The sequence below is a fragment of the Microtus pennsylvanicus genome, chromosome 4 (genome assembly GCF_037038515.1).
Source record: "Microtus pennsylvanicus isolate mMicPen1 chromosome 4, mMicPen1.hap1, whole genome shotgun sequence".
Classification (NCBI taxonomy): Eukaryota; Metazoa; Chordata; class Mammalia; order Rodentia; family Cricetidae; genus Microtus; species Microtus pennsylvanicus.
In genome coordinates, this window is record NC_134582.1 from 18,829,711 (window position 1) to 18,856,284 (window position 26,574).

General features: G+C 48.3%; 1 protein-coding gene across 2 annotated transcripts in view; it reads right to left on the reverse strand.

The window, feature by feature from the left end:
* Window positions 1-6,624: 6,624 nt before the first annotated feature.
* Impa2 (inositol monophosphatase 2) overlaps window positions 6,625-26,574 on the reverse strand; it is a 28,254-nt gene continuing 8,304 nt past the window's right edge. The window contains exons 2-8 of one of the 2 annotated variants that reach the window (XM_075968428.1): window positions 22,831-22,964; window positions 19,404-19,508; window positions 16,689-16,734; window positions 15,119-15,227; window positions 9,996-10,104; window positions 8,565-8,716; window positions 6,625-7,010 (exon numbers count right to left, since the gene is read on the reverse strand). In XM_075968428.1, coding sequence (XP_075824543.1) covers window positions 6,895-7,010; window positions 8,565-8,716; window positions 9,996-10,104; window positions 15,119-15,227; window positions 16,689-16,734; window positions 19,404-19,508; window positions 22,831-22,964 — 771 coding nt within the window. In that variant the 3' untranslated portion in view covers window positions 6,625-6,894. Of the gene's footprint in view, window positions 7,011-8,564; window positions 8,717-9,995; window positions 10,105-15,118; window positions 15,228-16,688; window positions 16,735-19,403; window positions 19,512-22,830; window positions 22,965-26,574 lie in introns of both variants that reach the window. The other variant, XM_075968427.1, reaches the window with a different exon arrangement.

Consider the following 26,574-nt stretch of genomic DNA (forward strand, 5'->3'; position numbering starts at 1 on the left):
CATGAAACAGAATCTAAGAAAAAAGCTGACAAACGCAGCCAGGACAAAGTCAAACACCCCAGGCAAAGCCTCTCTCTCTCTCTCTCTCTCTCTCTCTCTCTCTCTCTCTCTCTCTCTCTCTCTCTCTCTCTCTCTCTCTCTCTCTGTCCTTCCGTGTGTCTTGTCGTGCTAGCCCACCCAACACTTTGGACAAGCCCATTTCCTGTGGCCCAGTAGCCCTTACAGAGACTGCACAGGTCTGGAGTCCCTATCAACTGCCTGTCTGTCCTGTGACAGTCCCTAGGTGTTCCTAATGTGATTGCAACCTCTTCAGACTCGTCTACTTAGGATCCCTCCTGGATCAGACCTGGCCCACTAGTGACGAGTCGTTTTCCCAGTGCAGTCCAGACATAACCTCTGCCTCCCAGGGAATGTGCAGACAAAGCAGTTAGAGGGTTAAACAATGGTAAACTTGCCCCGTGAATGCTAGTATCATTACAATCTCTGGAAGGTCAAATGAAATGGAAAAAATGAAAAAACAAAACAAACAAACAAACAAACACCCAGGTCAGGCAGTGGTGGCACATGCCTTCAATCCCAGCACTCTGGAGGCAAATGTATGCACATCTTTGTGTGAAGCCAGCCTGGTCTACAGAGTAAGTTCCAGGATAGCCAGGGCTACACAGACAAACCCTGTCTCGAAAAACAAAACAAACAACCCACACACTACATGGAGATACACTTTAATAGCTGTACCTATGAAAGGCTTTAAGTCAATCCCTGTTGACAACTGAAAAACAAACACCCTTGGTTCCAGACTGATACTTCATGTGTGTGTGCCATGTGACCCTCGGTTACTAACGTCCTGTTGAGACATACTCTACGGTGGGGTAGGACGGTAAAGGCTGTGGCACACTAATGTCCTAGGGAGATGTGGACACCCGGCAGTTGCAGTGAAGCCAGGCAGGCAGATGGCTTCACACCACCCTGAGTTGTTTGTTTTTTGTTACTTTTAAAATTTTATTTATTATAGTGTTCTGTCTACATGTTTGCCTGAATGCCAGAAGAGGGCACCAGATCTCATTACAGATTGTTGTGAGGAACCATGCGGTTGCTGGGAGTTGAACTCATGACCTCTGGAAGAGCAGCCAATGCTTTTAACCTGAGCCATCTCTCCAGCCCTCTTGTTTTGTGTTTTTTTTGAGACAAGGTCTATGAAGCCTTGAAACTCTCTGTAGACCAGGCTGACCCTGAACTCAGAGATCTACCTGCCTCTGCCTCCTGAGATTAAAGACCGGTGCCAACACCACTTGGTTCCATTCTGGCTTTTTTGGATTGGTTTTAATGAACAGCCCCAGAACTGGCTGCAGACAGTATCCAGCTGATGCTGGACAGAGAGAAAAAGGGTGTCTTTTGTTGAGTCTAAGCCATGCTCCTTCCTGCTGATAGCCATCTGGAGAGGGTTGGAAGATGCTCTACTTGACCGGAGCAACCCACAGCCTTACATCTCTCTCCTCCAACAGCCAGGGAGTAGTTTACCGATTCAGCTTTCCCAATGTTGACCTTGTGTAATGACCCTGCCTAATGATGCCACCGAAAGAACAGGGTTAACCTGAAGGGGCCTGTGGTGGTTTGAGAGAAAACGGCCCCCAAGGGAGTGACACTATTAGGAAGTGTCCTATGGAGTTGGGCTTCGAGGTCTCATATAGGCTCAAGATACCACTCAAGTGTCTCAGATCACTTCCTGTTGCCTAAGGCCAAGATGTAGGAATTCCAGCTCCTTCTCCAGCATGCTGCCATGTCCCACCTTGATAACTAAACTTCTGAACCCAACTAAATGTTCTCCTTAACAAGAGTTGCTGTGGTCATGGTGTCTCTTCACAGCAACAGAAACCCTAAGACAGGGCAGGGACCCATCTTATTTCATTGTTCAATCTGACACGTGTATTGGTTTTTCTGCCAGAGAGAGCACACCCATCACCACTGATAGCGGTCTCCCTAAATGGCACTGACTTGCTACCTGGGAGCTCCTGCTTCTCACTTAAAAGTGTTTTCCCCTCCCACCCTACACTCTTGCTTCCTCACCATCTGATGACCTGCTCTGGGTTCTCACCCAATCCACCCCAGTTCCAAGGTCACATGCACTGCCATCATGAAGCCTGGTGGGCTCCTCCATGCTGGTCCTTGTGTAGCTTTCCCACCCTGTGCCTGTTGCCTCACGGGGCACCATGCAGCTACACTCAGTGGGCTCTGGGGGAATGGGCCCATGAGAGGTTGTTTGTTGGCGGTCACAGGTAGAAACTTCTGCCAACAAAACAAAGGCCTTAGCATGTGAAGCGGCATCTCAAGTCTCCCCATGCTGAGTTACACCAGCTCCTTCTCCACTTTCCTGCAGACACTTCCTTTGAGTCTCTGGTTCAGGTACTCTTCATGAGCAGTCTCAGTGGTGACTGCTCTGGCTTCATGGGCTCTGAGATGTCTGTCCTGCATCTCGGCTTGGGTACTGCGTACTGCAGACCCCCCATTTATTTTATTTATTCATTTATTCACTTTTTGGTTTTGGTCTTCTGAGACATGTCTTGCGAGGTAGCACTGGCTGTCCTGGAACTATGAAGATCAAGTTGGCCTTCAACTCACAAAGATCCACCAGCCACTGCCTCCCGAGTGCTGGAATCAGAGGTGTGTGCTACGACACTGGTTCTGTAAATGGCTTTTCAACCAGGTAAAACCTGTCTAAGTTTCAGGATAGCCTGACAAGAGCATTTCTGGTTTCTCTAATAGGTGAGCCATCCTAGTGAATTGTGGGAGATGGTTTAGTTAGCAAGAACAAAAGATCAGTAAAGAGCTGTGCACAGTAAAGTGCCTGTATATAATGTTAGTATTATCATTTTAAAATATTACAACAAAGCATTTGAATATTTTCTCATAAAAGAAATGGAAAAACCACTAATATGCTTTACTAATTTAAACATATAATGTAAATACATTGAAATCACATGTATCTCATAATATATAATTTTTACATTTTTATGTATTATAATTATTATTTTTGTTTTTTTCCCCCCAAGACAGGGTTTCTCTGTAGCTTTGGATTATTTTCGTTTTTTAAATGAAACAGCCCTTGTTATCCTGAAACTAGCTCTGAATATCAGGTTGGCCTCGAACTCACAGAGATCCACCTGCCTCTGTCTCCCAAGTGCCAGGATTAACGATAAGCTCCACCACTGCCCGGCTATGCATTATTTTTAAAAGAACGGACAAGACTGATAAAACTGGACAGTCTGTGACACTGTTCTTCACCACAGTTTCCCTTTCTGCTTCGTGAAGCAGAACCTGATCATCTGACACAGCACACTGAAGCGTTTGTCTAATTATTCTTTATCAATAAATCTCGGAGTCAGGTATCAGGGTAAAAACCTGAATGATCAAAAAAGCAGTGAAGAAACAAGTGATGCCTCTCCCTCCAATTCAAAAAGCCAAGACCCTCTACTAAGCCCCGCCCTCCTACTTCCTGTGCCTCTCTGTCCTTAGTCCTCCAAAATCTCTATGATTAGTTTTGGTCAGCAAGTAGCTAGCTCCGCCTTCTGATTCAAAGCAAACTTTATTGGCAGTCTCGGGAGCATAACAGTGCGATCAAAATATCACAGAACAGCACACCACAGTGATAACTAGTTGAGAACCACAGGGAAGAATCTGTGCAGAACACCATGTTGTACTTGTTGAGGAAAGTTGGAGATAAACTCAGTAAAAACAAAACAAACAAACAAAACCCAAAAATCCACCTGATGGTTTCCCAGGATGCCCATGGACAGTTCTGCGGTAAGGGCAGGTTAGGAAAGGGAGGTTCAGCGGCTTTCCTGAGGGGGCATTAACCAAACCACAGGCCCACACCTGACCGACCCCTGCTGTGGACGACAGGGCTTTTATCATCTGGCTAGCTGACAAAAGGCAGGCCCCAAACACCCTTGAGAGCAGTGGCCCTCGACCTTCCTAATGCTGCGACCCTTTAATATAGTTCCTCATGTTGTGGTGACCCCCAACCATAAAATTATTTCGTTGCTACTTCATAACTGCAATTTTGCTACTGTTATGAATCATAATGAAAATATCTGAGTTTTCCGACTGTGAAAGCCATTCGGTCCCCCAAAGGGGTCATCGCCACCCACAGGGAGGAGAACTGCTGGGACAGGATGCTACCTCAAAGCTGATGAAATAAAGATGCTGTTAGGGGCAAGTGTGTGGAAGCCAGTGAGAATTCTGAAGGCCGGGACTCAATAACCACCAGATAAGATGAATGCTATGTGGAAAAGAAATAAAAATGACCCGTGTGGGAGGGTGGGTGGGGATTTTATTGACTTGGAGCACCACAGAAGAATCTGGCCAGCTACATTCTTAACAGATCCTTAAGGAGCAAGTGAGCGAGCAAACAAGCAAGTGAGCCAGCACGGTCCCTGCCTGGCCCAGTCTTGGGGCTTCCCTGTTCCTCAGAGCTCTCTGCTTCTCTCGGAGCAATAGGATTATGTCAGCCCAGAGTCGGTTTAGACTCAGCTACTGAGTGTCAGTGAGATGCAGACACAGCTTAAGTGCTCTGAAGACCTGAGGAGCGGCTGTTCCTGCAGTTACTTATTTGAAGATCACCCCATAATCATTCAGCCCAGGAGATCTTCCTAACTAAGTACTACATCTCACAATGCATGGTGAAGAGTCGGGAGGTATGTCTTGTGTATCTGCACATGTGCTAGGTGCTGTTCTGAGTATATGCTGAGAAAACGAAATGGCACCAATCTGAGCCTGCCAGGGGTATCAGAAAACATCTTATTGCCAGGCATGGTGGCAAATGACTGTAATCCCAGCAGTGGGGAGGTGGGAGGCAGGAGATCAGGAGTTCAAGGCCATTCTTGGCTATGCAGAAAGTTCTGGGCCAGCCTGGGATTCATGAGATCCTGTCTCAAAGAAACAAAACAAAACAATTCACCTGTGGAAAAAGTGTGCTACCAGAACGAACATGTATGAAACAATCACGCAGATAAACAAAGCAGCATCTGCAGATGAAAAAAAGCAAAGAAATTCCAAAAGGCATCTCAAAATGGCTGAACTGGGTTTGGAAGTATTTAGGGGTGTGAACTAGAAAAGACCAGGGAGATTGTCCCAGGAGGACCAAGGACGGAGAGCTTTGCTTTTTGCCAGTGCAGCCCCGTGTGACAATCTCCTCAAAGAGAAAGAGAACTTGACAAAGGCACAGTGCTCACTTTAGCGTCAAACAAGGGGAGTACAATAATTTCCCACTAATTAAGAACAAGGTGCCAGGCATGGTGGCGTGTGACTTTAATCCCAGCACTTGGGAGGTAGAGGCAGGCAGATTTCTGTGAGCTTGAGGCCAGCCTGGTCTACAGAGTGAGTTCCAGGACAGCCAGGGCAACACAGAAAAACCTGGTCTCAAACAACAACAACAAACAGATGAAAAAGAACAAGGTCTTTTCTAGCACGAAAGGAAAGCATCATCTCTCTCCCTGACAACAACTACAGCAGTACGGCATGTTTGGAACTGGCAGGCTCACAAGACAGAAAAACGCCCTGAGTTTTTTTGGTTTTTGTTTTGGTTGCCCTGAGGTTGTTTTTTTTTTTTTTTTTTTTTTTTTTTTTTTTTTTGGTTTTTCGAGACAGGGTTTCTCTGTGGTTTTGGAGCCTGTCCTGGAACTAGCTCTGTAGACCAGGCTGGTCTCAAACTCACAGAGATCCGCCTGCCTCTGCCTCCCGAGTGCTGGGATTAAAGGCGTGCGCCACCACTGCCCGGCTGCCCTGAGGTTTTTTACAGATATTTCAAAGACACCTGGGCTGTGCCTACAGTCACACAACAGTCTAGAGTCATAGCTTAGCTTAGAACCAGAATTCTGGTGCTTAGGGCTGCAATGTAGCTCAGTGGTAGGAAGCCTGTCTAACATGCAGGAGGGCCTGAATCCTATCCCAGTACCCACCCCCCACACCAAAAACCAAACCAAACCAAAAAAAAAAAAAAGCCCCCCAAACCAAAACCAAACCCCATTGTTTAAAAAGTTGCAACTCCTAAAAGATTAAAAAAATATTTGTCACAAAATATTTTATTATTGAGCTGGGCAGTGGTGGTACACACCTTTAATCCCAGCACTCAGGAGGCAAAGGCAGGTGGACCTCTGTGAGTCTGAGGCCAGCTTGATCTACAGAGTGAGTTCCAGCATAGGCTCCAAAGCTACACAGAGAAACCCTGTCTTGAAAAACCAAAATGAAAAAAAAATTTTTTAGTATTGTTTTTCAGCTTCTCATTTTTTTTCCCCTTTCAATACATGTTGGCGTCAATAAAGGTTCTATATATATCATTTTAATTTTATACAGCACACTTACTCCCTGAAGGTCCGCTAAAGGCAGTATTAAAAAAATGGCTAAAGATGATCTATATGCACAATTAAATTCAGCCTGTAGATCAGGAGACTGATATTTAGGGGAAATGTTTTCATTGTTGCCATGGTTGGGGTGACGTCAGTAACTTGCCTGCACAGCGTGGGGATTCAGGAAGCCTGAGAACCAGAGGCCGGAGGGGAACAAAGAGCAGGACGCTATAATCCTGATTTATTGCATTCCGTATTACCACAGGCAGGGGAGGGCCTGAGAGCAAGTTCTAAAGCTTTACTACCTGAGATTTACGTTCTGGAAAAACAATCAAGACTGCGTGACTCACGCACACCTCACAAGAGATCTGGGTTTGGCTCCGATGAAAGAACTTGTACCGACCTGAAAAAGGCTACATGACATTAGAGAGAGATCAGCTAAGCACCGAGTCCTGGCGAGAGCTACGGCAGACGGCAGACGTTTGTCGTCGTGGAGCGCTCACCACGGGGACAGCTCTTTCCCAGGGAGCTGCTGAGTTCCAGCCTCCGAGCCTCACTTCTCATCATCCCGTCCATAGTTAATAGTCTGTAAGGCCTGAGCTATGAGCACCGCCATCTCTCTGGTGCCAGCAGCAACGACTCGGCAGGACATGAGGTCAAGGGGTCCACCTGGAAAGCGGGAGAGCAGACAACTGAGTTATGGGAGCTTGCACAACAGTCTTGTTCGGCAACTTCTCACAGATGTGTGCAGAGAAAAAAATAGCTCACAGGCCTGAGGTAGAGTCCCAGGGCTGGGATCCAACAAGCAGCCAAGAAATGAACCTGGCTGGTGACTCTTGCTACCTACTCTGCCCTAGTGGGAACGTGGCCAAGGCTGCCCCATCTTAGCATTATGACGGTTCTGTGAAATGAGAAACCAGGTGAGACCAGGATGGGCGTGGAAAGTTTGTATTTCACCATACGGCAGGCTGCTGTGGCTCGGCAGGACAAAGTGCTTCTCAGTAAATCTGGGAGGACCAAGCCTGCCTACCCGAGCCGTCACAGCCGGTGATGACAAACACACAGATTCAGGCCTGGAGTGCTTGAATGGTAAAACCCAGAGTGTGAGATACTTTTTAGTATAGGACTGTCCTGTACAGTTCCGTGCCAAAGCCAGCCAACTTCACTTTTATACTGTGAGGAGATCCAAGCCTCTCAAAAGACAAACAGGATGAAGGTAGAAGCCAGACTATGGAAGATCCACTTTTTGCACCCAGTAGTTAAAAGTGGGCCACAGCATTTTTGCTGATAAAACTCGAAATGAGAATCAAGAAGGAAAAATGAGTCTAATAAAATTTGCCAGAAAAAAAAAATTGCCAGAACTCGGGGGGGGGGGGGGGGGAGGGGCTTTGGGCTCTGAGTGGTTGGGCAGATGCGGATGGGGCTCAGATATGCCCTAAACAAGAGGACCAGCGACTGGGACTCCATGGCACATAAGCAGCAGGACAGAACAACTCCAGGCTGCAGCTCTCGGGGAAGTACCTGCTGTCCACCAACTGCATTGTTGGGGAGAAGACATGGAAACCGTCAGTGGTGCACAGAGCCACACCTGATGGCAATGTAGAGAGCTGCGTGCAGCCACCTGATGTACTGGCTCCCGCCCTCCGCGATCCCAAAAGCGAGTGCTCTCTGTGATAACGCAATGATTGTCAGCTGCTTGCATATGTGTGGACCTATGGGCAGTGCCCACCTGGCAATCCGGGGTTGGCAGGCCTGTGCCTTTTTAAGGGCTGGGAGAGGTTTGCCCGAAGAGAGAGAGAGAGAGAGAGAGAGAGAGAGAGAGAGAGAGAGAGAGAGAGAGAGAGAGAGAAGAAGGAGGAGGAGGAGGAGGAGGAGGAGGAGGAAGAGGAGGAGGAGGAGGAGGAGGAGGAGAAGGAGAAAGATTGCTGTGAATAAAGTCCTGAATAAACTGCTGCAAGAAGAGCTCCGCGTGTTGCATCTTCCTTGCTGGTCGAGGGTGGATGTGACACAGTGGTATGAACGTGGAATGCTGCCCCTTCTGTTACTAGCCAAGTGACCTTAATTCATGTGTGGGAAAGGCAGGACCAAAGCCCTCTCTGGTTGGCCACCGCTCCCCATGCACCCCGGTGTAGTCTCACCTGCAGAATTCAGAGGAAGTGGGGGAATCTACTGACTTAGTGTCTGCTTCCGGTAGGGAGGGTGGCCAGGGGCCATAGAGCTTACCTGAGGTGTCTATCACAATGCCACCCGCTTCTCGGATTATGACTGTGGCAGCTGCCAGGTCCCAGCAGTGAAGGCCAAACTGATAGTAGGCATCAGCGGCTCCTGAGGCCAGGTAGCAGAGCGCCAAGGTGGAGCTTCCAATCACTCGGACCCTGCAGGGAAGGGAAGGACAGATGTGGGTGAGCGAGACGGCACCTGGCATGCCACGCTCAATGCTCATCCCCTCACCCCTTTGCTAGGGATTCTGCCAGCAAGCTCAGGACACAGAGTGCAGGCCTGGGTAGATGAACTTTTTCTACAATGAAGATAGTGTGTCACTCAGCCTGGTCACCAGGGGCTCCTGAGTGTGAACTGTGGCCAGTGCAGCCAGAGGCCTGAAGTTTACCCTTCTCAACGTGAGAAGGTTACGTGTAGGCCTTCAAGTGGCTGGTGGTTACCACACAGATGAAGGGGAGATGATGATGAAGTAATTTTGGCGTAAGTACATGTGAGAATTAAATAACCAACAGACCTGGGCAGTGGTGTTACATGCTTTCAATCCTAGCACTTGGGAGGCAGAGGCAGGTGGATCCCTGTGAGTTCAGGGTCAGCCTGGTCTATAGAGTGAGTTCTAGGACAGCCAAAAGTACACAGGGAAACCCCGTCTCAAAAATCCAATAAACAAACAAACAATAACCAACCAAACAACTGTTTATCTAGCAGGTATGTCCAACCTGTGGCCATAGACCACATCTGTCTAGGTACGAATGTGACCCAACCTGCTTATAAGAATGATACCCTAACAGAACATCAAATGGTTGAACACTGTGGTGTTGTGAGAGAGAACGGCCCCCAGGTGCACATGGCACATATAATTGGTCTCCAGTTGGTGGAACTGTTTGGAAAAGATTGGGAGGTGTGGCCTTGTTGGAGGAAGTATTGGCTCTGAGGTTTCAACAGCCCACACACCATTCCCCAGCCATCTCTCTTTGCCTTGGGGTTGCTGTCTCAAGATGTGAGCTCTCAGCTGTTGCTCCAGGACCATGCCTGCCTGCTGCCATGCTCCTCACCATGACGGTCATGGGTTCCAAACCTCTCAAACTCTAAGACCCAAATAAAGTCTTCCATAAGTTGCCTTAGTCATAGTATCTGGTCATAGGAATAAAAACACCCCTGGTCCACAGAAGTCCACTGAGAGATTCTTCAAGACCTCTAAGACTCATTGGTCGAGGGACCCAAGCCTAGTTCCTCGGCTCTCCAGCACAGACTAGAAGGATGCGGGACCCCTTGTTTCTTCCGTGGATGATGGCGCATGGCACGCCTCTCTGGGCCTGGTGCCAGCAGCCTCCTGCCCTACCTCTCTCGATGTCGCCTCTTCACATCCCTTGGGAGTGTTTAGCCAAGAGCACATTTGGTTTTCAACCCACTGGCTACGGGACTGAGGACCTGTACCCATGAGCCTTGGCGTGCAGCAGCCGCTCCATGTTGCTCAGGAATACTTTCAGAGTATCGGGGTCACGTTTGGGCCCAATTTCTGTCAGAACCAAGGCCTTGGCGAGATCTGCAAGAAAGAATTTCCCGTCAGCACAAACACACTGAGCCCAGGCTAATTCCATGTGTCTCTCTGTGAAGAGGTGAAACTAACCTGCTCTATTCAAACTGTCACTGCCCTGCCCTGACTGCTGAGGAGCACCTCCCAGTCTCCTCTCAGGGACACCCTATTGTACGGAGGAGCACACGGACCTCAGGAGAACCCAGCGGCTTATAAAGACAGCCACTGTCAAGTGATCCCACACTGGCAATCTTCCATGTCTGAAGATGAAAAGGACCTCATCAAATATATCCTTCCATGAGAGTTTAAGAACTTCCTCTGGCGCTGGAGAGATGGCTCAGTGGTTAAGAGCATTGCCTGCTCTTCCAGAGGTCCTGAGTTCAATTCCCAGCAACCACATGGTGGCTCACAACCATCTGTAATGAGGTCTGGTGCCCTCTTCTGGCCGTCAGACATACACACAGACAGAATATTGTATGCATAATAAATAAATATTTAAAAAAAAAAAAGAACTTCCTCTGTCTTCTCTGATCACAGGAGTGGGTTTCTTCCTATGGAGGTGACTTAGGATCCATGGTGCGATCTGGACACAGAGGGGCGAACACCTGGAAACTCATGGCCGCCATCACTCCAGGGCCATATAAATGCTCACACCAAGGACCCAGATTTGTGATGGGCTGGACAGTACCTGAGCCGGAAGTCTAGCTTCTGGGTCAGGAGCATGACTGTGACTCACTTTGGGGGAAGTCAGGAGCAACCTATCCCTGTGTCACGAGTGCAAACTGGTCCCACCTCAGCAGGTCCCACTGCAGGCAGGATGGAGCACACTTGGGGTGCTCTGGTAGAAATCACAGCGACTTCATGCCTCGGGGGGACAGCCTCTACCATGTTACTTTACTCGACAGGCCTTGTTTTGTGAAACACCGCCGAGACAGCCTTCCACATTCCACATCCCCTCGCTCCTGTCTATACAGGCAGGCTCTAGCTTTAGAACTACAGCAAACCAGGGGGAACCATACACACAGCTATAAAGGGGTAAACGAAAAGAGCAGAACCCCATCTCGACAGTCAATAAAAGGACACTTGAAATCCCGCCCATAAAATAGAAATGGTGTGAAAAAGACTGCGTAAAAAAACAGCAAAAGCTCAAAATTAGAGGGCACAGAGCTAAGGGGGAAAATGGAAAATGGGCTAAACTTCCTGCTCTTCCAGAGGACCACAGTTTGGTTCCCAGCACCCACACTAGATGGCTCTAAACCACTTGCAACTCCAGCTTCAGGAAACTAGACACCCTCTTCTGGACCAGGAGGGCATCTGCACGTAACAGATTCGTGAGGAAAGGACACCAATTCCCCATAATAGATGCCCCAAGACAGAACGAAAAGAAACACAGTTAAGAAAAAAAAAAAACTAACAATTACAATTCAATACTTTTTTTTTAATTAAAAAGAGGTGAAATATTCAAAGAACCACGTCCCCAGGAAAACAGACTCAGCTCTGAAGTCTACCTCAGTAAAAATTACTGTAGTCTAGAGATGAAACAAACAAAAAAAACACCCCACAAAAACCCCTTTTAAATTAACAAAAGACTAAAAAGGTGCATCTAGGAAGGAAACCAAAGTACCTTACAAGAAGAAAATTAAACTGTCACCAGGTACGGTGGCACTTCTGTAACCCCAGCATTCAGAAGGGAGAGGCAGGAAGGCAGAGTTTCAGGACAGACTAGGTTACACAGTGGGATCCTGCCTTAAAAATAAACCCATTTGTGAACTATTCACTTTCGCCAACACTATCTGTGCCAGCACACAAGGGGAACATTTTAGACATTCGACACAGAAGAGGCAAGCCTTGGATCTTATTGCTAGAAAAACAAACTTACAAGTAAAAGGCCCATGATAAGCTGCACTGAACACAAGGAAGTCAGACGGCGCTGTTCTCATGAACCCGTCCTGAGGGGTCAATAGGCTTCTATTCTCAAAGTGTGGTTCCCATCACTTCCCACTGGTTGCTCCAATAGTATCGCCCATTAAATCGGGGTATGGCTGTCCTCTTCGCTAGGCTGCCTCTGACAACAGCAAACACGGGAGGTGGGTGTCCCCACCAAAGTAGCCCACAGTCTCACCATCCCAGCTGGCGCTATTAGACATGGAGTTCTCCTGTCACACACGGTAGGAGAACAGCCAGTGTCCTTCACAACCATGAAGCTGTGAATATTAGCAAATGCATTAAATATTGAACTATAAGAAGCTCTTTCTTTGGAAGTAATCTTTACAGTAAGGAGGCAAGCAGCCAGAGGACGTTTTTAAGATTAAAAAAAATATTTTTATTTCATTCACATTGGGGTTTTGCCTGCATGTATGTCTGCATGAGGGCACTGGGTCCCCTAGAATTGGAGTTACAAATAGTTGTGAGCTACCATGCGGGTGCTGGGAACTAAACCTGGGTCCTCTGGAAGAACACTCAGAACTCTTTACCACTGAGCCATCTCTCCAGTCCCCATAAAGACACGGTTTAACCTTCCTTCCTTCTTTCTTTCTTTTTCTTTTTTTTTTTCTTGGTTTCTTGAGACAGGATTTTTTTTTGTGTGTATCCCTGGCTCTCCTGGAATTCACTCTGTAGACCAGGTTGTTCTCAAACTCAGAGATCTGTCCTGCCTCTATCTCCCTAGTTCTGAGATTAAAGGTGGTGTGTGCCTCCATGCCCAGCTGTCAGAGGATTTTTTGATAAACCAAAATTATTATGACTTGAGTATTTGGAAGTGAGAAAGAAAAAGTATGCCCACCAATGACCAACATCATCAGGTTAAATCCAAGCGGAGCTTGGCATCTGGGAGAGCTTGTGTCGGGCGTGGTAGTGCACGCCTGTGATCCAGCACTGAGGAGCCAGAGGTGGAAGGGCTGCTGTAAGTTCAAGGCAGGTCTGGCCTTCATCAGGAAAGCCCATTTCAAACATCAAAACAAAAGAAGACAACTTTGGAAAATTTGTATCTTTCCAGAGAGTTAAAGACTTCAGACCTCCTGTTCCACCTCCTAAATGTACTACCACGTCTCTGCTACCTACAGTCACAGCTTAAAAAAAAAAAAAAAAGGACAGATTCTCTCTATTATGTAGCTCTGGTAGTCTAGCAATCTGTCCTGCAAACCAGGATGGCCCGCCTTTCCCACCTTCCCTAAGAACTGGGATTAAAGTCCTCCAAGATGGCGCCCAAATCACTCTATCTTCCACCTGCAGCTGCTTTTGAGCGTGCCAGCTTGGGTTCTGAGAGGTTACCTGATTTGCTCCAGGCATAGCCTCGGGAGGCGTCAGCCCCTGTGCTGCCCAGAACACTCTGACATCCGTGACCAGAGCTGAGAACATACACACTGGACGTGTAGTCACAGATGTGTTTTGGCGGGGTGAGGGCACAGTGTGGCAGTGTGCAGAAGGGAGGTGAGTGACCAGTGGGGACAGCAGTTTTAGGGACAGGCTTCTTTCTACCCAGAAATGTGGAAGCCAGACCAAGTCTCCCCTTGCAGGGTTAGGAGGTGCCCGAGCAGAGGTGGGTGGGTCTCTCAGAGCCTGCAGTCACTGGACGAACTGCGAAGGCAGCCAACCAGGAAGCGGGTGTGTGAATAGTTGAGTGTCCTATCAAATGAAATCTGGAGCAAAGTTCACCCAGGCATGTTTAATAATCGGCTTCCTCGCCCTGCACTTCCCAGTTAGGCTTGGACGGATGCCTTTTGCCAGCACGGCTGGAACTGAAATCACTCCAGAGCCAAACTAAACCCTGGCAGAGGGAGAAATGGGCAGGTATTCTTTCTGGCCCACTGACTGGCCAATCGTCCTGCTGGGAGTTCCACTCCCTCTGCTCTGGTCCACGCACGCTCTCCCAGCCTCTCTCCACAACCACACACGGCGCCTTCACCCACAGCCCGTCGGTCAGCTCCTCACAGGCAGGCTCGTGCTGCCCTTGATGGTTCCGAAGCTGGCCAGGGAGGATGAAGCAGTGGGGGAACAGAGAGAAGGTGACATGGAAAGGAACTGCTGAAGATAAACCAGCAATGGGCACAAGGCAGCAGACAGGCTGGGAGCCAAGTGCTGTCATCTTGGGACCGATGCCAGGATCAGCAAACAGAAAGCAGAGACTGACTTTGGGGCTCTTTAAGATGTGCAGCCTCTGACAGACAGACAAGAGCCGAGGCCGTGACTGAAGCGCATGTCCTGTCCTGAGCTGCAGAACAAACTAGGGCATGCTGGGCAGATACTCCATCACCAGCTTCATCCCGAGCTCTTGTTGCCTTTCCAGACTCAATTGCGAGTTCGCGCGGGGGTTTTAAAGTCTACCTCTCCCACTGCTGTTTCTCTTCTAGGCCCCTTTTTTCTTCTCTGAACCTGCACACTGCCATGTCTCCACCTCACCAACATACACGAAAATCCTGGCATTTCTCTGTTGCCCACCCTACCTATCCTATAGGCAAAAAAGATACTCGTTTAGTCACTGTGGGACAAAGGGAGGATGGAGAGCCCCCAGCTGGCACTGTTAATGGCGGGCAGTTCCAGGGTTTAGCTCCCACAAGCGAACAGCGTCCTTAAGCCTCTCCATGGACAGCTGCAATCTTGGTGGTAGGCCTGAGGCACAAGCAAACAAACACTGCCTCTCTACACAGCTCATCCCTACCGCGCTTGTCCTTCTAACACCCAGGTCAGAGACCAAATGTGAATGACTGTGGCCATGGGTACCGCTGAGCTGGGCCCGGATGCTCTGCTGGTCCTCTTGGCTACTCTCTTAGTATCACCAGACCAAACTGTAACCAGTAGTTGCCACTTTAAAGATGACAGATACAAGGGGAGGTAATAATAAATTCAAAGCTCCTGACCACTCAGGCATTGGCACTATATGGACCACTTAGGGCCATGGCACCCCTAAAAAGAGCTAGAACTCTCTGCACTCTCGCCACCACCATCTGTGTAAGGGTGACACTGGGCATCTCCCACTCCCCTATCTCTATCCGAAACAACCTGAGAGGAGCTGAATGAACCTCACCTGTTTCCCTGGAGACCTGGAGTCGCTGGCCATTGCAGAAGGCACCCTGGCCCCTCCTGCCGGTGTACAGCCGCTCTTCTGTGCAGTGGTGAATCACTCCGAATTCCAGCTACAAGGGGTAGGAAGAAAGCGGACGCACGTCACTCCTTGACACGGAAGCAACAGCGGTCTAAAAATGAAGGCTCCTCTTAGAGCTGGAACCAGAACCATGACAATGGGACAGAAACCGCCTTCCAAAAAAGGAATGGAGAAAAGCTGGCTTCAAACTACACCTGGACATGAAAGCAAGCCGTTTCTTAGATGAACATGTTAAACTGTATAAATACTAATAAAATTTAAAAAGTTACCATAATAAAGTATTGAAAGTTTCCATCTTTAGAGTGGCCTCTCTCTCATCACCCTCTGCCCTTCCTTCCCCTGGCTGTGACTAGAAAAAAAGCCAGCTTAAGTTTTCTCCAGGTTGCTGGTGTGTGAAGAGCTGAGCACACATCCATCGAGGCAACGGAACCAGGAACCCATGGACAGCCCCAGGGAGCATGGTTACTGCCCAGAGAGGGTCCCTGTGCAGGCGGAATCATCAGTGACAAATTAGACAAAACCTCCCAACAAGTGGAAGTGATGAGCCTCCCACTCGAGCACTGCTGTCTCCTTTCCTGCCCACCTTCATCACCTGGAGTTAATACACTCCGAGCGTGGTGTCAGGACCTGCATGCCCAGCTTTAAGATGCCTTAGCGGAGTCTTAGGTATCCCTGAGGTAAGCTTAGCCACTCAGAAATGGGTACCCAGCCTACAGGACAGGCTTGATTGCCGGAGGGGACTTCCCATCAGTGTGTGGCTCTCCAGTAATACTTTCTAGATACCCCTTGCTAGTCTTCGTGACAACACCAGACAGAGAAAGTAACGGCTCATCAATCCCTTACCCAACTGGCAATATTCAAATATTTACTGACGTACACTAAAAGGGCTTTGAGGTATGAGCAAACTCTTGTTCTCATGAGGGAAACATAAGATGGTACTGAGGATGGCAATGCCATGCTGTTCTGAAGGGGGGCAGTTGTAGAAGACATGGAGACCCCAACTCTGCTCATGCTACTACAAGGAATTAAGGCTCTTGCCATGTTCCTGCATGAGCCTCCAGCCCTTGCCTTTCCTTCAGGTCTCATGCTATGGTTTCGTTCAGAAAGTCTCTGGGAATCCTGATAAGGCCATGTTCTCAGACTAATAGCCAGGAGGGAAAGAAGAATAGAATATTGAGATTAAAAATGTCATCCAAAAATAGGAGCTCCCTTGTTTGTGACAAGATCACACGCTCTCGGGGTCAGATGGAGATTCATTCTGACCATCTGCTCAGAACATCGCTTTGCACAGCAGCTAGGACTAGACCACAGCACTAACAAGAGCCAGCCCAGCCTGGGAGATAAGCCCAAAACCAACACCCCTACAAAAATCTTCTGTGACTCTTTATTTTCTTGGATTTGAAAAATTCCTACTTGGATGTACTAGTCACGGTTCAGGTACATGCTAAAGAGCAATGCGGAGGTTGAAACCAAACAAGGAGGGTTACGTTACCTCCTGGTGAACAGCAAATCCGATGCTGACTGCCACAGTAGGGAATCTGCAAGCGAAGACAGCAGCATGGGTTACAGAATGCAGGGACACAGTTCTCAGAAGCTGTGTGTGTGGCTGTGGGAAGGCTCCCATCCAGCACACAGGGACCTTCCTGCGCTCTGGCTGGGTTTGACTTTCAAAATGACTTTCCAGTTTCACCCACGGCCTCCAACATAAACAGCCGTAGCTAGCCGTGCTGTGAGATAGCTAACTTAAAGCAACAGCTGGGCTCTGCAAGCCGAGGTAAAGCTGATACAATGTAACAATGACCACATAATACTAACTAGAGATGATTGTAACAACCACACTGCTGGCTCCCAGCAGCCTAAGCAGGTAGAGACTTTGAAAAAAGCCAGCCCCTACTTGAGAATGCATGTGGAGGACCCAGGAGATGACATCACAGACGCTGGACCGCAGCCACCACACAGATGCGGCCTTTCAGTACTGCTAACACCCCCATCCTGTCTCCTGCCTGAGCTCCTAAGCAGGCAACAGCAGGGCGAGTCAGTGGTAGAGAGACAGTTTTATTTTAGAGCTGTGGTTTTAGTCTTCTCGGTTTGTTGCTGGGTCTCCAAATAATCTGTCCTTTGTGTTAAGATCATAGGAGTTTAAAAAACAGGAAGGGGGCAAGGAAAGACCAAGTACTGTTAACTCACAGGGAGAAATACCAAGTGGGACCATGAACAGAATCCTGTGCAGAAACCCCGAAGGGCAAGGCCAAGCCTCCTGGCTTCCTAGGCAGGCTCCTCACAGCGTTCCCTCAACCATGCTGGCTATGGGCCCAGCACTGCAGGCTTTCAGATGGCTCAGGTCACAGGCTGCAGCTGTGGCTTCACATACTGGGACTGCCAGGTCAACTCTAGAGCCTGCTTCTCAGGACACTCTTTGCAGCCCAATTCCCCTGAGGGCTGCAGATCAGGAAGTACTAGAGACCCGAAGGACAGCAGAGCCATAGCAGACCTCAACATGAACATATGGCCCTTGGCGGGAATGCTCTATAGGACACTGCATCCCTATTCTGAGTACCCTGGATGACAAACCAGAAGTGAGAGGTACCCCACTCAGCAAAGCACCCCGAGGAGTTATGCTTTAGTGAAGTGACAGCCTGGTGGCAGCAGATGGCACTACTCCACAGCATCAAAAGGGTCCCCCAGTCATGCACGACTGAGTTCTCGAGGTAACGGTCACTACACAGTCATATTTAATGCATACTCGGAACTACTTTACAGGTAAGCATAGCACGGAGGCCAACAGGGGCCAGAGAGCTAGGCAGCCCCCACCTGTGAGTGTGGGTCTCGGGGTGAGGAAGTGCTGGCAACACAGAACGACTCCAGGGAATGGCAAGTTAAAATACCTGCTCCCTGTGGAAGTCACGGCACCTACTGTACTGCTGGGTCTTTGCACAAGTCACTGCCAGGGACCTCTAGGAGGCCCTTCAGCCTTACTCCCATAAGCCCAGTCTGCAGTCACGTGTTAGCTCCTGAGAGTGACACTCAAACCTCACTGGCACATCCTGGCTCCGTCCCTCAGACTCAGGCCTCTTTTCCTGGCTCCACCTCGTTTGTAGTGGCAACTCCTTAAAGCAGTAGTTTCATCTATAGGCAATTACGTTTTCAGTTTTTAAAGTATAGGAAAATATTTTAAGTATAGGGAAAGCAGGTCTCAAACTTGTGATTCCATCTTGGTCTTTGGATTGTAGGCCTGTACTAGGAAAAAACACTTTTAAAAAGTGTTGGGGGGGGTCTCAAGTTGGCCTTGAGCTCCTGATTCTCCTGTCTCCATCTCTCAAGTGTTGGGATTACAGGTGCATGCCACCAAATCTCCACACACGCACATGCACACACACTCACGCATGCACACACATACACACACAGGTGCGTGCTACCAAATCTCCACACACGCACATGCACACACACTCACGCACGCACACACATATACACACACAGGTGCGTGCTACCAAACTTCCAAACAAACACATGCGCGTGCGCGCGCGCACACACACACACACACACACACACACACACACACACACACACAAATGAGACAGGGTCTTACCATATGGCCCTGGCTGGCTTGGAACTCACAGAGATCTACTTATTTCTGTCTCTAAGCACTAGAATTAAAGGCGTGTGCCAACATGTTTGGCAAAAAAATATTTTTAAAACAAAATATCCTTCCGAGCCGGGCGTTGGTGGCGCACGCCTTTAATCCCAGCACTCGGGAGGCAGAGGCAGGCGGATCTCTGTGAGTTCGAGGCCAGCCTGGTCTACAAGAGCTAGTTCCAGGACAGGAACCAAAAGCTACGGAGAAACCCTGTCTCGAAAAATCGAAAAAACAAAACAAAACAAAACAAAATATCCTTCCGAATTCTTTAGAGTCACAAACGGAACCCCTACCCCCAAGACAGGGTTTCTTTATGTGTAGTCCTTGCTGTCCTAGAACTTATGCTATAGACCAGGTTGCCCTTGAACTTAGAGATCCATCCGCCTATCTTGGATCAAAGGTGTGTGCTACCACTGCCTGACAGAAAGCTCTTTTAAAAAAGTCAAGACTTGATTTTCTTTTAAAAGACGAGTTATCTACTGTACATTTATGTCTTCAAAAATTAGGTTATTGAAAAGAAAATCCAGGGAACACATGAAGCCCTGAGCCTGCAAGCTCCCAGCCCCTCCTCACCTGTGCACGAAGTTGCAGGTGCCATCGATGGGGTCGATGATCCAGGTTGGGCTGGGGGTGAGCACACACTTGGCCCCGGAGGCTGTGGCCTCTTCTGCAATGAACCTGCTGGGGCAGGGGGGCTCAGCCTGAGTCAATGTCCAACATTCAGCAGATGAGCATGTGGAACAGCCACAGACTCTGGGTTCCAGCCCCAGTTCAACCCCCGCCCCCAGCCACCCCCAACCAGAGTGCCTCTCACTATGGCAGCTTTGGAGGCACACAAGAGAAACAGAGCAGGCCAGGTAGAGATGCAGGAGCTCAGAGCACCTGAACGAGTGTGGAGGCAAGCGGAACTTGGTTCCCAATTCAGTGGCAGAAGCCCAAAAGGTCATGCTGGCATGCAGAGCAGAACCCGGGCCGTGGAAGAGTAACTATCACCCACATTTCCCTCTACCCTTCCCTCCCTGGTTTCTGCTTCCTTCTCTCTGAGAGAAAATAAGGGCCTGAGTAGGGAGCAGTGTGGGCAGCAGGAGGCTTTACATCCCCCTGTCCCGAGTGCTGAAGCAGGTTCCTGTCCTCATGGTGGCCTCCTTACGTGCTCCATTAGAGTCACACTGGCTGTCTTCAGCTGAGAAGTTGACACAGGTGACGGGGGCTCTCGACTGGCCCCTCTGTGACAAGGCCCTCTGTAATAAGGCTCCTTAACTACCCTCACGAGGGTGCTTTCTTGCTTTCCTTTTTTCTTTTGTGTGTAGTTTTTTTTGAGGCAGCGTTTCTCTGTGCAACAGTCCTGGCATCTGCTTTGTGGATCAGACTAGCCTTGAACACACAGAGATCAGCCTGCCTCTGCCTCCTGAGTGCTGGATTAAAGGTGTGCTCCACCATGACCAGTTGCTGCAAGTGTGCTCCTATTAGGAGCCAGAACCCAAATCTCAAACTGAACCTGTGCAGAAGGGAATGCCAGACTTTTTAAAAACAGGGTCAACAAGCCCCAGCTGCTTGAGCCCAAAGGCAGGGAAGCACCTATCCCTTCTTTTCCACCCACACGCAGGCTTGGACAGAAGTGGCCCATTAGCTCTGCCACTTTTCTTCTTGGGCAAAGACATAACGAGTCACACCATTTTTGGCACTGTCCTCTGTAGTTACCTGACTTTCCTAAGTATCTTAGAGTTGTGTTTTTAAAGAAAATAATACTGTATTCTATATATATTCTATATATACATATGTGTGTATGTGTGTGTGTGTATATATATATATATAAAATTTTATATGCTTTGGTGTTTTGCCTGCTTGTGTGTCTGTGTGAGGGTGTTATCAGATTGCCTGCTGTGTGTCTGTGTGAGGGTCTCATCAGATCCCCTGGAACTGGAGTTACGGACAGTTGTGAGCTCCATGAGGGTTCCAGGAATTGAACCTGGGTCCTCTGGAAGAGCAGTCAGTGCTCTTAATCACTGAGCCATCTCTCCGGTCCCCAGAAAATGTACTGTACTCTTAAAAACACATCCAAGAAACAGGTGCCAAAGCCCATGAATGCAGCACCAGGTAGACACAGTGATGAAAAGATCCGCCTCAAGTCAAGAGTTGTAACAAGCTCTCCATTGTCATTTTGGCTGTGTCTGCTTCTGAGATGTTCTTCTTTTCCAGCTACTGAATGTGGTCTCGAATAAGTCAGGACTGTCTCTTCAGTCTGCAGATATGACTGATGCTATTTGCTCCTGTCTTCCCACTGCAGCCCAGAGGGGAGTCCAGGGCAAAGCGCAGTGGGAAGATGACTGGGCACAAATGTCCAGGTTTGGTGGCAGGAAAGGATTTTCCTAGGTCAAGGACCTTGCTTTATGTTCTGATTGACTTATGCATTCAGCAGCAGATATTGCTTTGTGCTAGGACACCAGAGGGCACCAGGTTACAATGACCTCGAGGGGGCAGAAGGCAGCAGAGACATTGAGCAGCTGTTCAAGCTGCCATCCTCTTCCCCAGCTCAAGAGAACCTCAGCATCTTGGAGGCATCACTCAAGAGGATACTGATGACCACAGGGTTTGTATCGGTGACAGGCCACCGCAACCAAAAGAGATGAAGAGACCAAAACACAGAATTGAACAGACAGCTAGTTCTTTTCAGAGATTATCAACCTGACAAGTGCCTATCAAAACACACAGAGGAAATGTAAATTAATAAAATTAGAGATGAAAGGGGCTTGTTAGACTCCAGGGAAATTCAGGAGATCACTGAATACTCCAGTTTAGAGCTAAAAAAAATGCAGAAATTTTCTAAGTATAAACCTACCAAAATTAAAACCAGAAGATGCAGACAATGTACACAGGCCATAACGAGCAACGAGACTGAGGTGGTAACTTAATAAAAGCCCCAGGTCAGAAGGATCCACTACTGAATCCTACTAACCCTTTAAGAAGATCTGATGACGACAGTTCTCAACCACTCTAAAAGCAGAGAGAACACCACCAAGCTCCATCTACCAAGTCAGTATTGCTTAAATTATTAAATGCAGTATTATCTAAATAATACCTAAACTGGATTAAAAAAAGCCCACCTCAAAGCCCATGATGTAAAAATTCACAGCCAAGTACTTGCAATCGATTCAAGAACACATTAAGAAGATCCTATATCACAACCAGGCTGGCTTCTTCCTAAGGATACAAAGTTGGTTCAACACTGCAAGCCATGTATCCTGATATCACATAGACAGACTTGAAGATAAAAACCATCTTGATAGATACAAAAAGACATCTGACAAAGTCAGATAAAAGTCCGGAAGAAACTAGGAACAGACAACACATACCTCAAAAAAAAAAAAAAAAAAAAAAAGAGCTAAAAGTAGAGGCTGGGGTTTTAGCTCAGTACTTGAAAACTTGTGTAGCATTCTCAGGTCATGGGTTCAACTTGATGAGCCTCCCCAAAGAGGACACTAAAAAGCAGTAAAATAATGTATATATTTTAACCAAAACTTGTTCTTTAATTAATGCATTTATCACAGTAAAAATGGGTGACACCTATCATGTCCCAGACTCTAAAGAGACTACCATGTATGTATTTTTGTCACCCATGGCCTCACAGATACAAAGCCAGATTGGAATAATCAACACCCAGAACTCCAGGAACCATAATCCCATTTTCACAAGTTCAGCATCTTTATGAGCTGTCACATGAGGAAGGCAAGGGAATCCCTGAACTCAAGGCCCTGGTCTTCAAGATGAGTCCTGCAGAAACCAGGGGCCAGGAAGGGGCTGCTCTACAGTCTTACTCTAGAGCCCCTGGCTCTTCTAGAGCTATATGCAAATGCTGAATAAATATCTTAACTATTTTAAGGAAATGATGACTGGCTTATAGTCAATCCTCCACAGGATGGCCCAAGAAGATGACTAGTTCTTTATCATGAAAACAAGAATGTCATATTTACCCGGGCATGCCTCCAAAGAGGGCACTCACCTGTGGGAAGGAAACCGCTTTCGCAACTCAGAAACTATCAAGTCTTCGACACGGTGATCTGTCTCTGTGACCAGATCTGCAGCGGAGGTTTTGGTTGAGACATGCTTTTCTTCACCGAGGGCTTTCCTGATGATCTGAAACAAGAGCGTGGCAGGCGGTGAGAACTCTTGGCCTCCTCCTCCTACCCAGCCCCTAGCACTCTGTTTTTGGGGACTGGCTGGCTTTGGCAAGGACCTGCAGTTACCCTCCTCCTCCTTCAATGAAGCATTGTATCATGCTGGGCTCTCAGGACCTCTAGGAACTGTAACCACCACAAGACAGACTCCCTACCTGAGACTCTACATTCAAATTCCATTTGAAACTCTACTCTGGAAGAAAAGGTTTTGAAAAATGCTGGAACGTCATCGACTGGAACATCATCAATGGGAACTCCCACAAATGAGACGGCATGTCACAGGTTTGCCTCCTAGAATTCCGTGATTTCAAATCGGCAAGATTTGTGTATAAAAACTTCCCTCTGATTCACTTCACAAATCACACAAAAATGCGGTGTGCCTCGGAATGCAGGCTACAAACGTCCCCACGAGAGCTCAACTGCCACGGGAACCAAGGATGGCTCTTGATGCTGTTTGCAGAACAGCACCAGCCTCCCAAGGGGCACACCAAAGATACTGGAGGCATCTAAGGGACCACAAATGCAGGCTCTACAACTGGGCAAGATGCAACACATCTGGACTGAACCCACTGTAAGGGTAAGGCCTGGTTTAGCACCATTTCTGTTGGCCTGGGGTAGTCCCAGAAACCTCTAGAGACCTGAACAAGAAATCAGCAGTCGGTCCATTGCTGAATGTTTCAAAAGGAGACATTTCAGCTTGTGGGAAAAAGTGCTACCTCCAGTTCTATCTGGGGCTGTTTTATCCAAGTGTGTCTAAAACTGGATAAAAGTGGCGGTCAGGAAACCTAAATAGACCTGCCCTGTTCCCTCCAGAACCAGCTACCTCACCAAAGCATGCGTTTCTCTCCAAAGTGCCGTGATGACGTCAGTCTCCAGGATCTTCGTAAAGGTGGAAGGAGAAAAGTGGGGCACAAAGTTGTCCTTTGGTCTCCACAAGCGTATATATGCCCTATCCCCATGAACACATACATAATAAATTAATAAAAAAGTACTACCCAGACTGGCTACTCAGACTTGATATCCTTTGTTCATTTATGACACTTAGTCCATAGCATCCGACAAGCAGTACCTGGCCCAACTACTGTGTACTAAAGACACCAAGGTCTATGTACTAATGATGCCAAGGTGGAGAGGACTTTAGTGGGGAGGAGGGCCGTAAATAGAATCTTTTAAATTACATTTCACGCCGGGCAGTGGTGGCGCACACCTTTAATCCCAGCACTCAGGAGGCAGAGGCAGGCAGATCTCTGTGAGTTCGAGGCCAGCCTGGTCTAGAAGAGCTAGTTCCAGGACAGGAACCAAAAGCTACAGAGAAACCCTGTCTCGAAAATCCAAAATAAAATAAAATAAAATAAATAAATTACATTTCACTTCTGTGTTGTATGTGTGTCTGGCCATCTGTGAGCACACACAAGCCATAGTGTACATGGGGAAAACAGGAAAATCTGCAGGAGTTGGCATGTCCCAGATATCAAACTCAGATCCTCAGGCTTGGTGGCTCATCTCTCCGGCCCACAAATGGAATCTTAAAGAACAATCAGAAACATGACATCTAGTGGTCCCTCCTCTCTGCTTCACTGTCCTTCCCATAACTGACCCATGATGCGCCTACCAAGGTGAGGCTATGTTTGAATCTGGGCTCCAAAAATAACAGATAACCATGATAGATTTGAGATGTGATGGGAAATATGAAAATCATGAGGCCTCCTACAGTCCATTAACGTCAGCTCGCCACTGTTCATATCCTGCCGGCCTCCAACCTGCACTGCAGGGCTTCCTGTCTTGAATTGGCAATATCCTGCCTATTACCACCATGCTAATTCTCTTACCACACCAATTTACACACAGTGTCTGTGTAACCAACCTCCACGGTGCTCATAAATTCAACACTCTTTACTGTCTAGCTCACACAGAACCTGACATCCTCCAGGAATCCCAATTCTGGGCCAGTCCAGGCAGGCCACTTGGCACTGTGTGTATATCTTATACAGGGAAGTTGATTCAGCGTGTGTGTGCAGCCAGTGTATCTGGGTAAAGTGTATGCTGCGGTGGGAGAGGCAGGAGAATGTAAGAACAGGGTAGAGAGACCCATCTCAAGAGTCTAACAGGACCACACAGCACCAGAGCTTCCGGGATCTGCTGGGAGAAGACTGGTTGCCAGGTCAGGGTTGGGGTCTGAGATCAACATTTCTGGCAAGATTCATCACGGTAAGGAGGCAGGGAAGTATTCATACCTTGGAGCAAGGAGGGTCACCGGGAGGCTGGGTCAGTCTCATTTGGCAGAAGGGGTGTGTGTGTGTATGTGTGTGTTCATGCAAAGATATCTCCATTTTGAAACCAGTGCCTCCTGGGACCTGCTTAAGAGGAAGCAGCTATGAAACCAATTAGCCTGATACACACCCATGTGGTCTCCATGTAGAAGCTGGATTAAGGATTAAAGACAAAGATCTGAAAACTCCCCAGTGGCTTCCTACTGCTGCCAGAAGGACCCCAAACACGACACGGCCAGATCCTTGCCAGCCTGTCACCTCACCTTCCAGGGGTTACCATACCAAGCTGCTCTCCTACATCTGTCTCCGACATCCCCGCTGATGGTGGCAGAATGTTCCTATTCAGGGCCTTCACTGTCTGGTCCTCCATCTACTTCTCCCTACCTGCGGCTGTCTTGTAGGTGGAGTTGGCTGTGCTGCTCCCATGGCAACATGAGCTCCACGACAGCAGAGGCTCCCTGACATTTTATCTAGCTGCCCATTTTCTCCTCCAGCACAGAGCTGTGGGAATGGAAGGACAGAGTGCTGGAGTGGTTCCTACCATGTTCCTTCCAACAGGACCACTGATGTCTTTGTAAACACTGGCCACCCATGTCTGTTCTCTTGCCTCCTTTTCTGGTTGTGCTAACCAAGGTTCCACTGGGCCCAGAGCCTGCTATCCTCGGGGCCTTCCTAAAACGTGGCCTCATCTACTACCCTGCTTCCAAAGCTGAACTCAGTCTGCCTCAGGCCCCCACCCTAAGCAGCCAGCTATACCTCCATAACCATGCATCTCCTCTCCTCGTACTGCACAGACGGCCCTCACTACCCTGGATGTCAAGGTCACAAGCGAGGAGTTCAGCAGCTTCTGGACTTGGCCTTAGGCATCTATCTTCCCTTCTTCCTTTCAGGACCAGAGACCCCATGTTTCAGGAGAGCCCAGAGCTGCCTTCAAAGGTTATCCTGACTTCCCTCTTGTACTGCTGGGTTTGATATGGAGACATCGCTGCAACTTCAGAGCCACAGCCTCAAAAAGACTGTGCTCCCCTTCAGTGTGTTTCTTCCTTCACAAGTTCGTGATCCCCACTAATGACAGCCAGGGCAGTCACAAGAAGAGGGCCCTCGGCACAGGAGAAAGGACCTTGGCTCCTGGGGGTTCCACAAGCAGAGCCTCTCTCTGGGCCATATGTTAACTGTACTTCCTAAAGGCCAACAAGAGCCCTGTCTCTCATGTCTACCCTCCCCCTTTCCATGCTCCCTCTAAGGCTGACATTCTTCTATGAGGCTTTCAGTGCCAGACCAGATGGGAATCTGTCGTGG